Source organism: Vombatus ursinus, unplaced genomic scaffold (genome assembly GCF_900497805.2).
Source record: "Vombatus ursinus unplaced genomic scaffold, bare-nosed wombat genome assembly UNPS02009205.1, whole genome shotgun sequence".
In the NCBI taxonomy this organism is placed as follows: domain Eukaryota; kingdom Metazoa; phylum Chordata; class Mammalia; order Diprotodontia; family Vombatidae; genus Vombatus; species Vombatus ursinus.
The window spans coordinates 34,372,908-34,385,123 of NW_020948983.1; the positions used below are offsets into that span (position 1 = coordinate 34,372,908).

Consider the following 12,216-nt stretch of genomic DNA (forward strand, 5'->3'; position numbering starts at 1 on the left):
AGGACACAGAAAAGTTACATGACTTGCCTATGCCCATATAACTAGTAAGTATACAAGCCAGGATTCAAACCCAGGTTTTTCTGACTTCAAACCTAGCATTGTCTTAGAGCGTAGTTCTTCTACCTTGAACAAAGTGGTGAAAGGTTGGATGACTCCAACTGAAAAAAAAATAGAGTTATAATATCAAGTGAAAGTAGTGCAGAGAAAGCTGTTGTTTGCCAGTCCCAAAGAAGTAACTGACACTCCAAACCAACAAAATAAACCATTCTATTTTCATACCATGTGTTGATATGAAGTGTCCTATAGACGTCACCCAGTGTATTTCAGGAGTCTTAGCAGGTGGCTAAAACAAATGAGAGCCAATAATACATTTTATATTCAGGGAGAAAATAATAAATAACAGCCAGCACTGAAAGGAATTATTGTGCACTCTCAGTCATCTCAGATATTAACATCTTTTAATGGGTGGCTAAGGAGCAAAAGATTGACTGCATTGAGTCTGTCTCAGAAGCAATGATCACTATGAGACAGCATGGCTTCAGAGAGAACAGCTGGATTAACCTCGCTTCCTTTTTTGTTTATTTGTTTTGTTTTTGTTAGGCAATCGGGGTTAAGTGACTTGCCTAGGATCACACAGCTTGTACATGTCAAGTGTTTGGTCTGAGGCCGGATTTGAACTCAGGTCCTTCTGACTTCAGGGACCGTGCTCTATCCACTGCGCCACCTAGCTGACCCATTTTTGTTTTTTTCTTTTTTTTTTAATAGGGTTATTAGACTGATTGACCATGAAGTTACTGTGTACACAGTTTACTTAGCTTTTCATGAAAAATTTGACAGACTGTTTCACACTATCTTTGTGGCTACTATAGAGACCTATGGGATAGATAATAGTATATACAACTAAGTATAGAATTTTCAAATTTTGTCCATGTTCATTAATTCATCCAATCCCTGCCACACACCTAGCAATGATAAGGAGGTATTATGTGCACTATGGTGTATGGGGTGTTTAGGGAGGCTATTTGCTGAGCCCCTTTCAGGGCTGCTCATTCACCTTTGGGGTCCGCCTTTCACCCAACTCTCACCTGGGGCTCCATGAAGCTGTAGCATATACAGCGGCCACATCCCAGTAAAATTGTCTGGGCAGATGGGTTAAACCAGGTTGAGCCAATGAATAAACATTTTAAATTTATAGTAGCTTTAGTGATAGGTTTAATTCTAGTACTTCGTCTTCAGGGATAAGCATAAAAACCGCTCTCTAATTGTTCAGTGGTCTAAAGTTATAAACAGGTAGTTCTCAAGGGAAGAGTCTCAGACTACCTATAGCCAGATTTATGATTATAGTCCTCTAACTCTTTTGTAGTTATTGATATTGTCTACCATATATTTCTGATTCATAATCCAAACCAGTTTTATTATTTATTGTAAGCTCCTCAAGTTTGGAGTTTGAGAGGTAGCATAATATAGTAGAACACTGTATAGTGTACGTATGTAATATTTATAGTACATAAAATATATAATTATATAATTCTATATTCTATGTAAATTATGTATAGAATATACAATTTTATATATGTGTGTGTGTGTATACACACACAGTTGTGATTAAATTTAGAAGATATGAGTTCAAATTGAGTATGCCTGATATACTTATTAACAGTGTGATCTTGGGTAAATCACTTAACCTCTCTGAGCCTCAGTGTCCTCATTTGTAAAATGAGATAATAATATTCATTATGAAGAAAGTGTTTTGCAAACCTTATAGCATTACACAAATGTGCATTTAAAAAATATATAGAAGAACTTTGAGTATAGTATAAAAAAAGCTAGTGTGAATGCCAGTCTTGTGGAAAATACGTACTGTTGCTTTCATGGCATTCCAACATAAGATGTCTCCAGTATCTCAATGCATTTGTAATCCTGTCAACATGAGTATTTTCCCCAATGATGCTGATTCCAAGTCACTCATGACTGTCCATACCGTATGACTCTTGTTCATGTCCTTCAATAAGTTCATCATGGCAGGTCCATCCATTGTGCTTAGGGCCTTTTAAAGTTCTCCTGACATTGGGAAGATATTAGTGGTTCTCCTTCACTCTCATGAAAGGACCAGTCTAACTTATTTTTTATTTTTTGTTCATGCATTTATTTGATAATATTTGTTACACTACTTCTCCTTCATAATTTCTTGTTTATAACGTGTTATAGCTTGCTCACTCTCACCATGTTTCATGTTCAGTGTTTTAGAGATTATAGTATTTCACAATTTCCAAAAATATGATGCCATGGTGGCCCTTAGAGACGGTGAGGTGGTGCAGTGGATAGAGTGCTAGGCCTGGAATCAGGAAGACCTGAATTCAAACTCAGCCTGAGGCACTTACTAGATGTATAGTCCTGGGCAATCTCTGTAAACCTCAGTTTCTTCAACTGTAATGTTGATGTGAAGATCAAATGAGGTAATATATGTAAAATGCTTACCACGCTGCCTAGCACGTAGTAGATATTTAGTAATTGTTTATTTCTTTCCTTCCTTCCTTTAAGCCAACTCGGTAATATAAATTCTTTAGATGTAGGAAAGGTTATTTCCAGACCTTTGCTATTAAGAAACAGAAAAATCCTGGGAGAAATAATAACAGCATTTAGAGGAGTCTGTGAACCTCAACTATCAGATAGTTTGCATGAACATATACTTTCCTATATCTTATGTGGACATGGCTATCGCCTCTGATTAATAAATGCACAGAAATAGACATTTTCTCCAAGAAACTTGTTGATAAATAGGAATCCTTTCAAAAGTCCATGGCACTCAGGATAAAGGTCTAAAAAGAGCCATATATTAAAAGATATCACTCATTTCATTTTCATGTAAGATTTGGCCTTCTTCAAGAAGAAAGTTTTAGGGGACAGCTAGGTGGTGCAGTGGATACAGCACCACTCCTGGAGTTTAGGAGGACCTGAGTTCAAATCTGGCCTCAGACATATAACACTCACTAGCTAGGTGACTCTGGGCAAGTCACTTAACCCCAATTGCCTCACCAAAAAAAAAAAAAAAAAAGGAAGTTTTTTAAACTTCTTTCCCCCTAAACTTCCACCTCCTCATTTATATTCATTCAGTCCTGGTCTTTTTATGGGGAGGGGTATAAATAGATTAAGTTTTCCTGTTTCATGAATTTCATTGCTCTTGAATTGTACTTTGTCTGCTTTATTGGGTGTTTGGGCAGTAATTTACAATTTTCTTATACTTGTTCTTCCCATTCTCCTAGGGTGTGACCTTCACCAACAGAATGAATCAGACAACCAAGTAATCTGCTAACTCTTCCTAACTCCTTGTCAAGCAAAGCAGGAGATATATCTCCAATCCATAGCTCCCAACACAGTGCTCCTGTGGCTTTTGAAGGAAGCAAGACTGAAGCGTGACACTTTTTTTTTTGAGACTTCTGTCTGAAACTGACCTGAAAAAGTTCCAGAGGTTTTCTTTGTGCAAATCCAGTCTATTCAGGAAATGAAGTTGGTGTAATTTTAGCAGAAGTCATCACACAAATATAACTGGTATCTCCAAGTACCAGTGGACGCAGTGTGGAGTCTGCATTTAAACTATACACTTATAATGGATGATGGTTATAGAAATAGTGCAAATCTCTATCATGGAGCAAGGGATATAGCTAGAGAGGCAAATTGGCAGGCTAGGAACCAAGGAATGGATGACTATAGATATCAGGATGGCAATTATGAACGGTATATGCCCAATGACAGCTATTACCGGGGAGGAAATGAGTCCAACCAAGATGAAGATGCCCAGAGTGATGCCACTGAAGGCCATGATGAAGATGATGAAATCTATGAAGGGGAGTACCAGGGCATTCCCCACCCAGATGACATTAAGGCAAAGCAGAAGAAGAAATCTCCGTCCAGGTCTGATGACTACAGAGACCAGAAAGATCTCATGGCAGAACGTTTGGAAGACGAGGAGCAGCTGGCTCACCAATATGAGAATATCATTGAGGAATGTGGTCATGGGCGTTTCCAATGGACGCTCTTTTTTGTTTTAGGTTTGGCCCTGATGGCTGATGGGGTGGAAGTTTTTGTGGTGGGTTTTGTCCTTCCCAGTGCAGAGAAGGACATGTGTCTATCCAGTTCCAACAAAGGAATGCTAGGTAAGTAAAACCTTTAAAAAGTCATTCAATTTGGGGGCAATAAGAGAAAAGCCTCAGAATCTGATTTCTTTCTTTTTGTACTCTAAACAGTTTTCTATCTCCAAACCAATGAATTAGATTTTTTTTCCTGTCAGATTTGGGATCTGCAAGCTAACAGGGCTTCTGGACTTCATCCATTCTCTCTCTCTCTGTCCCTGAGTCTCTCCCTGAGGTAGTCCCTCTGCTTTTGCACCTGAGGTCTTCTGAGGAAGAGATAGAGTGGCCGAATGCCCACTTTCTTGAATGATGCATGATGGAGGCCAGGCATCTGCCCGGGAGGCTCACAGTGGAGCAAGACACCAAAATACTGTGAGGCCCAGATGGCTTCTCTAAGAAAAAAACAAAAAGCAGCTGACTTTAGCAAGCTCACAAATGAAATGTGGGACCAGAATGTTTAGAGTCAGGTACCCAGTGTCGGGGATTACATCAGCTAAGATTTCAAGCGATATTTGATCTATTTTTAGTAAACACAGAAAGAAGGATTGGGAAATCTGTTCTGAGTAGAATCTGATTATAGTAGAATTCATTATTATAGAGATTCAGGTCTACTACAACTCCCAAAAAAAGTCCTTTTAAACACATCAGCCCTGTAGGAAACAAGGCCCAATACAAATGCAGTTAGCTTAGCACTTGGGTGCCTGTCCTCTACTTTTAGCTTTCTAGAGGGTTCATATGACATTGTAGTTTTTTTGAGTTATTTAGCCATGTGTATCTCATTAGAGGATTATTCAAAATGAAGAGAGCCTGATGACTATAGCCACTGAGGCAATCGGAGCCAGATTGTGAGAAGGAACTGAAAAAAGACTGGGTATAAATGAGAAAAGAAAATGAATTGAGAAATAGAGCTTTCACCTAATCTTCAAATACCAACAGTTTATTACCAATATTCTCCCTCTGTATCTATTAAAACAGCAACAAAACAACCTCCCATTAACACATTGTCAGTGTGAATGACAGTTAAAAACATCCTTCTCAGGATTTCCAAGACATTAATTTGTTTTTCGAAATTACCCACTGAATCCTCCAGTTCCTGTTAGTGGAAATTGGCAGTGTCAGTACCAATTTCATGCTGCGTCAGTGTCTCTGTTACTCGGTGCCTGGCAACCTCCTTAACGAAGCCCCAGTATGTCTAGCTCTGTTGCTCACCAGTGTGAGTGTTTGGCAAGGGAGAGGCAGGGGAGATGAGGTGGGAATGTATGTGTGTGTATGTGTGTCCTGGTCCTAACTGCTGCATTCCTTCCTTTCTCCTAGGGATCCACCTGGTCATATGTGTACCCTTCTATACAGATAGAAAAGAGAATGCTGACTCACTATCAGAAATATTCACTTTGACTTGATTTTTCCAGCAAAGGGAGTGAGTTTGAGGCAGGTCCTATCACAGTGCTTTACATAGTTCTTTCTGTAACTGAATGGATGTGGGATGGTCTCAGTGACCTTACATTTGTCTTCAGCACTTGAGCATTTTCAAAGTACTTTTTCATATATTATTTTGTTTGCCCCAAGGAGACCACATCTGGCATGGTTTTGAATCTCTTACTGACAGGCTGTTTACCCGAAGGGAGATTAATGTCCTGTTGTACTCTGCTCTGGTCAGAATGTACCAACAGTGTGGTGGTCAGTTCTATGGGTCACCTTTTTGGAAGGGTGGTAGCAAGCTGGAGCGCATTCAAAGAAAGGTGACCAGAATGGTAAGGGGATTGAAGACTACGCCATGTAAGAGTTGGCTCTAGAACTGTAAGGGTTGGTTGAAGAACTGGGAACATTTTAGCCTGGAGCAGGGGTGGAGAACCTGTGGCCTTCAGGCCTGTGGCCCTCTAGGTCCTCAAGTGCGGCCCAATGGCTAAGAAACACATCTGGAGAAACACATCTACAGTATTGTCTATTGTTTGGTGGTAACGTGAGGGGACTTTAGGAAGTGTATTGACAAGCAGGAGAGCATTCAGAGGAGAGTGACCAGGATGTTTAGAATTCTGGAGACCACGCCATATTAGGGTTGGTTGAAAGGACTGGGAATATTTTAATTTGAAGAAGAGAGGGCTTTAGGGTCACAACAGCTGTCCTGAAACATTTAAAGGGGAGTCATTGTTAAGATAGTTGAAGGATAGGGAACCTGTGGCCTCCAGGCCAGGTTCCCCACCCCTGCTTTAGACTTACTCTCTTCATCCCCAGAGGGCAGAATTATGAAGAATGGGTAGAACTTGCAGAGAAACAGATCTCAGTTGGATGCAGGAAAAACTTCTTAACAAAATTATGTAAAAGTCATAACAGGGAATGGGTTCCCTCCTCATTAAAATCTTGAGGTAAAGATTGTGTCTCTTCTTGGGGGTGTTGAGTGATTTCTGCACAAGACTGGATTGTATTCGGGGGGCCTTCCTTTCTGAGATTCTGTGATTTAATCTTGGGTGGGGGGACTTAGTCAAAAAGTCAAATCAACAAGCGTTTCTTAAGAACCTACTATGTGCCAGCCACTGTGCTAAGTGCTGGAAGCACTTAGCAGCAATATATAGTGGGTATTATTATCCCTATTTGATAGATAAGGAAACTGAATTGAAGAGAGCAAAACACCTTGCCTAAAATCCCACAAATAGTAAGTTGTGGAGCTGGAGCTAGGACCAAAGAATTCTTCTTCATTATCTAGTATTCCCTCCAGTAGCCAGGCCTTCTGTTTAGGGGTGTGGTCTGTGGAAGGGAAGTCTGATAATTAGTCCCAAGTAGGGATTAAACTCCTGATGCTGGCTTTGGTAGCTTGGCCTTCTAGTACCCATTGGACCAGGCATCTACAATTTTCTTATATCCACATCCTGCTCAGTTGGTTGTAATACACGATAGCTGGAGTGAGCCCCTGACGAGGCTCCTCAACAGGAATTGTAACAATAACTGACAGTTATACAGACCTTTAAAGTTTGCAAAGTGCTTGACATATAAAGTTAGCTTACTTTAGTCTTACAGCAATGCTTTGAGGTATGTAGTATTAGCATTATTATTCCATTTTAAAGATGAGGAAATTGAGGGTCAGAAAGCTAGACATTGTCAGTGGCAGGATTTAAACTCAAATTTTCCCGACTTCTAAGCCTAGCATTCTATTCCCTATGTTATGCTGCCTCTCAGGAGATGCTTTTTTTTTTTTTTTTTTTTTTGGTATTAGGTATTTCAGATCCTTTGAAAGCTACCTCCTCCATGAAACTTTTTCTCATCCCCTTAGAAGCTCCCTCCTCTGAATCCCATCATACTTTGTATCTGACTCATGAACCATAGAGGTTATATACTATGCACCTAGGTGGTACAGGCAGTAGAGCACTAGACCTGGAGTCAGTAAGACCTGAGTTTGAATTCAGCCTCGGACACTTACTGTGAGACTTTGGGCATGTCACTTTTGCTTCAGTTTCCTCATCTGTAAAATAGGGAAATAATAGCAACTACCTTCCAGGGGTTATTGTGAAGATAAAATCATAGATTTATAAATTGGTTTGCAAACCTTAAAGCACTATATACATGCTGTTGTTGCTGCTGGACCTCATTCGGTGCTTGGCTTGGAATCAGATGCCAGGGTTCAAATCCTGTCTCTGTCACTGTCTAGCTAAGTGCCTATGGGCAAATCACTGAACCTTTTTGAGCTTCAATTTTCATTTCTCTGAAATGAAAGAGTTGGCTTTAGTTGACTTCTAATGTCTACTGAAACTCTAAATTGATGACCCTATTAACACATTTATTAATAATAATAGTTGACATTTATATAACACTTTAAAGCTTGCAAAGCACTTCACAGGCACCATCTTTTTTTTAAGCCTCATAATTCTGAGAGGGAGACACCCTTGGTTTTATTATCCCCATTTTCCTGATGAGGAAACTGAGACTTAGAGAGGTTAAAAGACTTACCTAAGGGGAGCAGGGTGGAGTGGTAGATAAAGTACTGGACCTGGAGTCAGGAAGAGCTGAATTGAAATCCAGATTTAGACACTTAGTAGCTATGTCACCTTGGGCAAGTCACTTAATCTCTATCTCCTTTGGTTTCCTTATCTGTAAAATGGTGATAATAATAGCACTTACCTCCCAATGATATTGTGAGGACAAAATAGTACAATATTTGTAAAAGCACTTTGTATACCTTTATGGACTATATATATATATATATATTTGTTATATATATTATTATATTATATATTTATTATAATTATAATTTTTATTACCCATGGTCAGACAGCTAGTGTCAGAGGTTGAATTTAAACCTATCTCTCTCTGATTTCAAGTCCAGGGCACTTTTCTCTACATGGGGCTATGTACAGAGTTTAGTACTAAGTGCTAGAAGAGATATAAAACTTAGATAAGACATCCTTCCTGCTTTTTACACCCTAGAGGGGGCAGATATATGCCGTAGCATATAATATATTGCTTATATTGTAACATAGCATAATATAATGTAGGATGCTGGCTAATGTTTCTAATCTAGGAACAAGAATTTTGACCTAATTTAACTTGTGTCACAGATGGGGAAGGTCAAGAAGGCTTAATTTAAGAATGGAATAATAATATGACAGCAGCAACTTCTGTCACTTGTTTAAACTGTCTCTTTCATGTACAGAAATGAGAAAAATCCTTTGTTCATAATTATTTGGTGATAAAATTAATTGTAATCAGATCAACAGAGCACTATATCAGTGGGCTATCCATCAGGCTGTGGAAATGATTTTATTTTAGAAAATTTTTTTGTAAATGGTTTTTGCTGCTATAAGATTTCACATATTCTTTATATTATGTGGTCTCAGGATTATACTTTATATCACTGCCTTACTGTTTATGTCAATAGTGCCCTCTACTGCTTAATCTGATGGCTTAACACCAAAAACGTTTATTGTGATAGTTTTAATCATTGCAAGAAAATGCCTGTTAATCCAGAAATAATGTCTTATTGTTCATACACATGCTTCCCCAAGAAAAACAAAATTTATATCTGCAAAGGTTTTTAGTTCCTTCATAATTTTCATCCCTCTAAAAGATATGGTACGTTAGAGCTTATTTTGCGCTGCTGTCTATTTTTGCTAATGTTGCGCCTGCTCTGGCTACGCACTGTTTAGGAAAGTGATTTGTGGCGGTAACAGTTGTATTCCAGTAACTCTGTGGCTTCATCTTTGCCTTTGGGAAGAATACCTGGGGGAACAGAAGATGAGTGAGCGTGTATGAGATGAAATCACCACTTGAATTTTCATAACACTGAAGGGATGGAGGGACTACACGTGTCACGAATGATTATCCTTTTGCTGTTTCCATGCAAATGGAATGAGCACAAGGAGTTAGATTTGTTGGCTGCTGCCTCTAGAGTAGTTATCCTCAAACTCAGGAATCTACAATCCACTTTGGTGGCAATAAGAGGCCCTGTGGATGAAAGTCACCCTTGCCAATCTACCACCAGAACAAAGGTAAAAATCCATTTTGAGGAAATATTGGTTAAGCAGGTATGTTACCATCATTATGATTGTTTTGGTATGTTCCCATTTGAGCTGCTTAGTTTAGATTTACATTTTCATCCCTCTGTCTTTTCTGTTGTATATGTATATTACATATGATATATATATATATATACACACATATACATGTATATCATCATTGCTTCAGGTTTTTATGTCGAAAGAAATTAATATTTTCCTCATCTTGAATGTTTGTTAGGAATAATTTGCTATTTGTGTAGCTCTGAGTCTAACATGAAAAAAAGAGAGATATAAACACAGACTAAAATAGAGCATTTAATGCAGGGGTTCTTAATCAGGGGTCCATGGGCGTGGGGTTTATGGATAGATTTAAGAGGGTCTTTGGAGTTAGAGGGGAAATTACATTACTATTTCAATAGAATTGGTTGTCTTTGTAATACTATGTATTTTATTATATGCATTAAAAGCAAACTGAGAAGGGGTCCATATAAGCTTCTCCCAGTAGATTGCCAAAGGGTTCCATGACACACAAAGGTTTAAGAATCTTTGATCTTGTCTAGCTCCCTCATTTTACACGTGAGGAAATTAAAAGCTAGAGAAATAAACAGAGAAGCTCATAAGGTTCCAGCTCATAGGTTAAGTTAGGGAAAGATTTAAGATAAGAACCTGCATCTCCCAACTTTTCATCTAATGTACTTTCCTCTATATGATACTGTCAAACTCAATATACATATGTAGCATTAGCTCTTTTTTTAAATTAGAATGTTACCTTGAGTCAGGATTGAAAGAGATTTTTTTTTAAATGTAAAGAGTTATTTTCTCATGTTCATAGATTCCTTGCCAGAAAGGCTTAGAGACTGTATAACTTACATTTGAATGATCTCCCAACATCAGATGTGAGCTTCAGGACTCTCATGGTTATGGTAACCTGGTGTTGGAGGCTCCTTCTGGCCCAGATTTAGATTTGGTGATATGAATGAAATGAATGAAAGACCATTTATTGTTTATCTGCCAAGCACTGTGCTAAGATTTGGTAATAAAAAAAACAAAAGAACCTTAATTCTTCTTTGGTTTATTCATTCCCACCCAAATAATATGGGATCTTTAGTATTTGACATAATATACCTCCCTTCCCCTAGTATTTCCTCCCCCAACATATATTGACCAAGGATCCTAAAAAGCACATAGGTTTATTACTAGTCAAGGAAAGCAAAAAGTCTTGAATCAATACTCTGAAAATAAACAAAGAAGCCAGGGAACGACCCACCTACTAGCAATTACCATTGGTCGTTGTCCTTTGTTTTGGAAGAGGACCAAAATGACATCATTATACTAGAGTCAGGTTTCAGTGTGTCAGACTGTGGCCGATCAGACCAATATGAGCTCGGAATGTTCTACCACAGGTCGGACAAAACTAGTCCGTGTGAACATTTGGGATGTATTCTCTAAGTTTGCAAATCTTGGGTTTCTCTTGAGCTATTTCAATTCTGCTTTGCTCATAGTGCATAGCACCTTTTCTGATGTGGGCATGCCATGCTGAGTGGTCCTGTGCCAGCGTCTCCCATGTCATACAATCAATTCCAAAGTTCCTAAGAGAGACCTTGAGAGTGTCCTTGTATCGCTTCTTTTGACCACCATGTGAACACTTGCCCTGTGTGAGTTCTCCATAAAACAGTCTTTTGGCAAGCCTACGTTTCACATTCGAATAATGTAGCCAGCCCATCAGAGTTGCGCTCTCTGAAGCAGAGTCTAAATATTTGGCGGTTTAGTTAGAGAAAGGACCTCATTGTCTGGTATCTTATCCTGCCAGGTGATCTTCAGAATCCTTCTAAGACAATTCAAATGGGAGTGATTCAGTTTCCTGGCATGGCGCTGGCGTACTGTCCAGGTTTCACAGGCATACAACAATGAGGTCAGCACAATGGCTCTGTAGACCTTCAGTTTGGTAGTCAGTCCAATACCTCTTCTCTTCCATACTTTCCTTTGGAGCCTCCCAAATATTGAGCTAGCTCTGGCAATGTGTGTGTCAACCTCGTTATCAATGTGTACATCCCTGGAAAGTACACTACCAAGGCAAATGAACTTATCCACAACATTCAAAACTTCTCCATTTGCTGTAACCAATGATTTCATGTATATATGGTGTGTTGTTTTCTTGGTGTTAATTGTTACGCCAAAATTAGCACATGCAGCAGAGAATCAATCCATACTTTGTCGCATCTCAGCTTCAGGGGCTGCATTGAGCGCATAATCATCTGCGAACAGAAAATCATGCACCAATACTCCCTCCACTTTGGTCTCGGCTAGTAATCTTTTCAAGTTGAAGAATTTACCATCAGTGCCATAGCTGGCCTTGATGCCATGTTCATCTTCATTGAAAGCATTTGACAACATGGCTGAAAACATTATAGTTAATTATTGATAACAATGGGCAGGTCTCCCATTGAGTGTAGCTGCTATCCTTTATTGTTTGACTTTTGTTTTCAAAGAGGACCAATGACATCAGGAGGGTGATATCTTGACTTGCAAGTGGATTGGATTTAAGTGAGGCAGAGCTGTGCCAAGTCATCAGCCCCACCCTCTCTTCCAGAGTCATCAGA

The 12,216-nt window shown here is 39.0% G+C and overlaps 1 protein-coding gene across 1 annotated transcript in view; it reads left to right on the forward strand.

Moving 5' to 3' along the window:
* SV2B (synaptic vesicle glycoprotein 2B) overlaps positions 1-12,216 on the forward strand; it is a 108,370-nt gene that overhangs the window by 43,783 nt on the left and 52,371 nt on the right. Inside the window, exon 2 of the mRNA XM_027852136.1 lies at positions 3,264-4,154. Coding sequence (XP_027707937.1) covers positions 3,608-4,154 — 547 coding nt within the window. The 5' untranslated portion in view covers positions 3,264-3,607. The remainder of the gene's footprint in view (positions 1-3,263; positions 4,155-12,216) is intronic.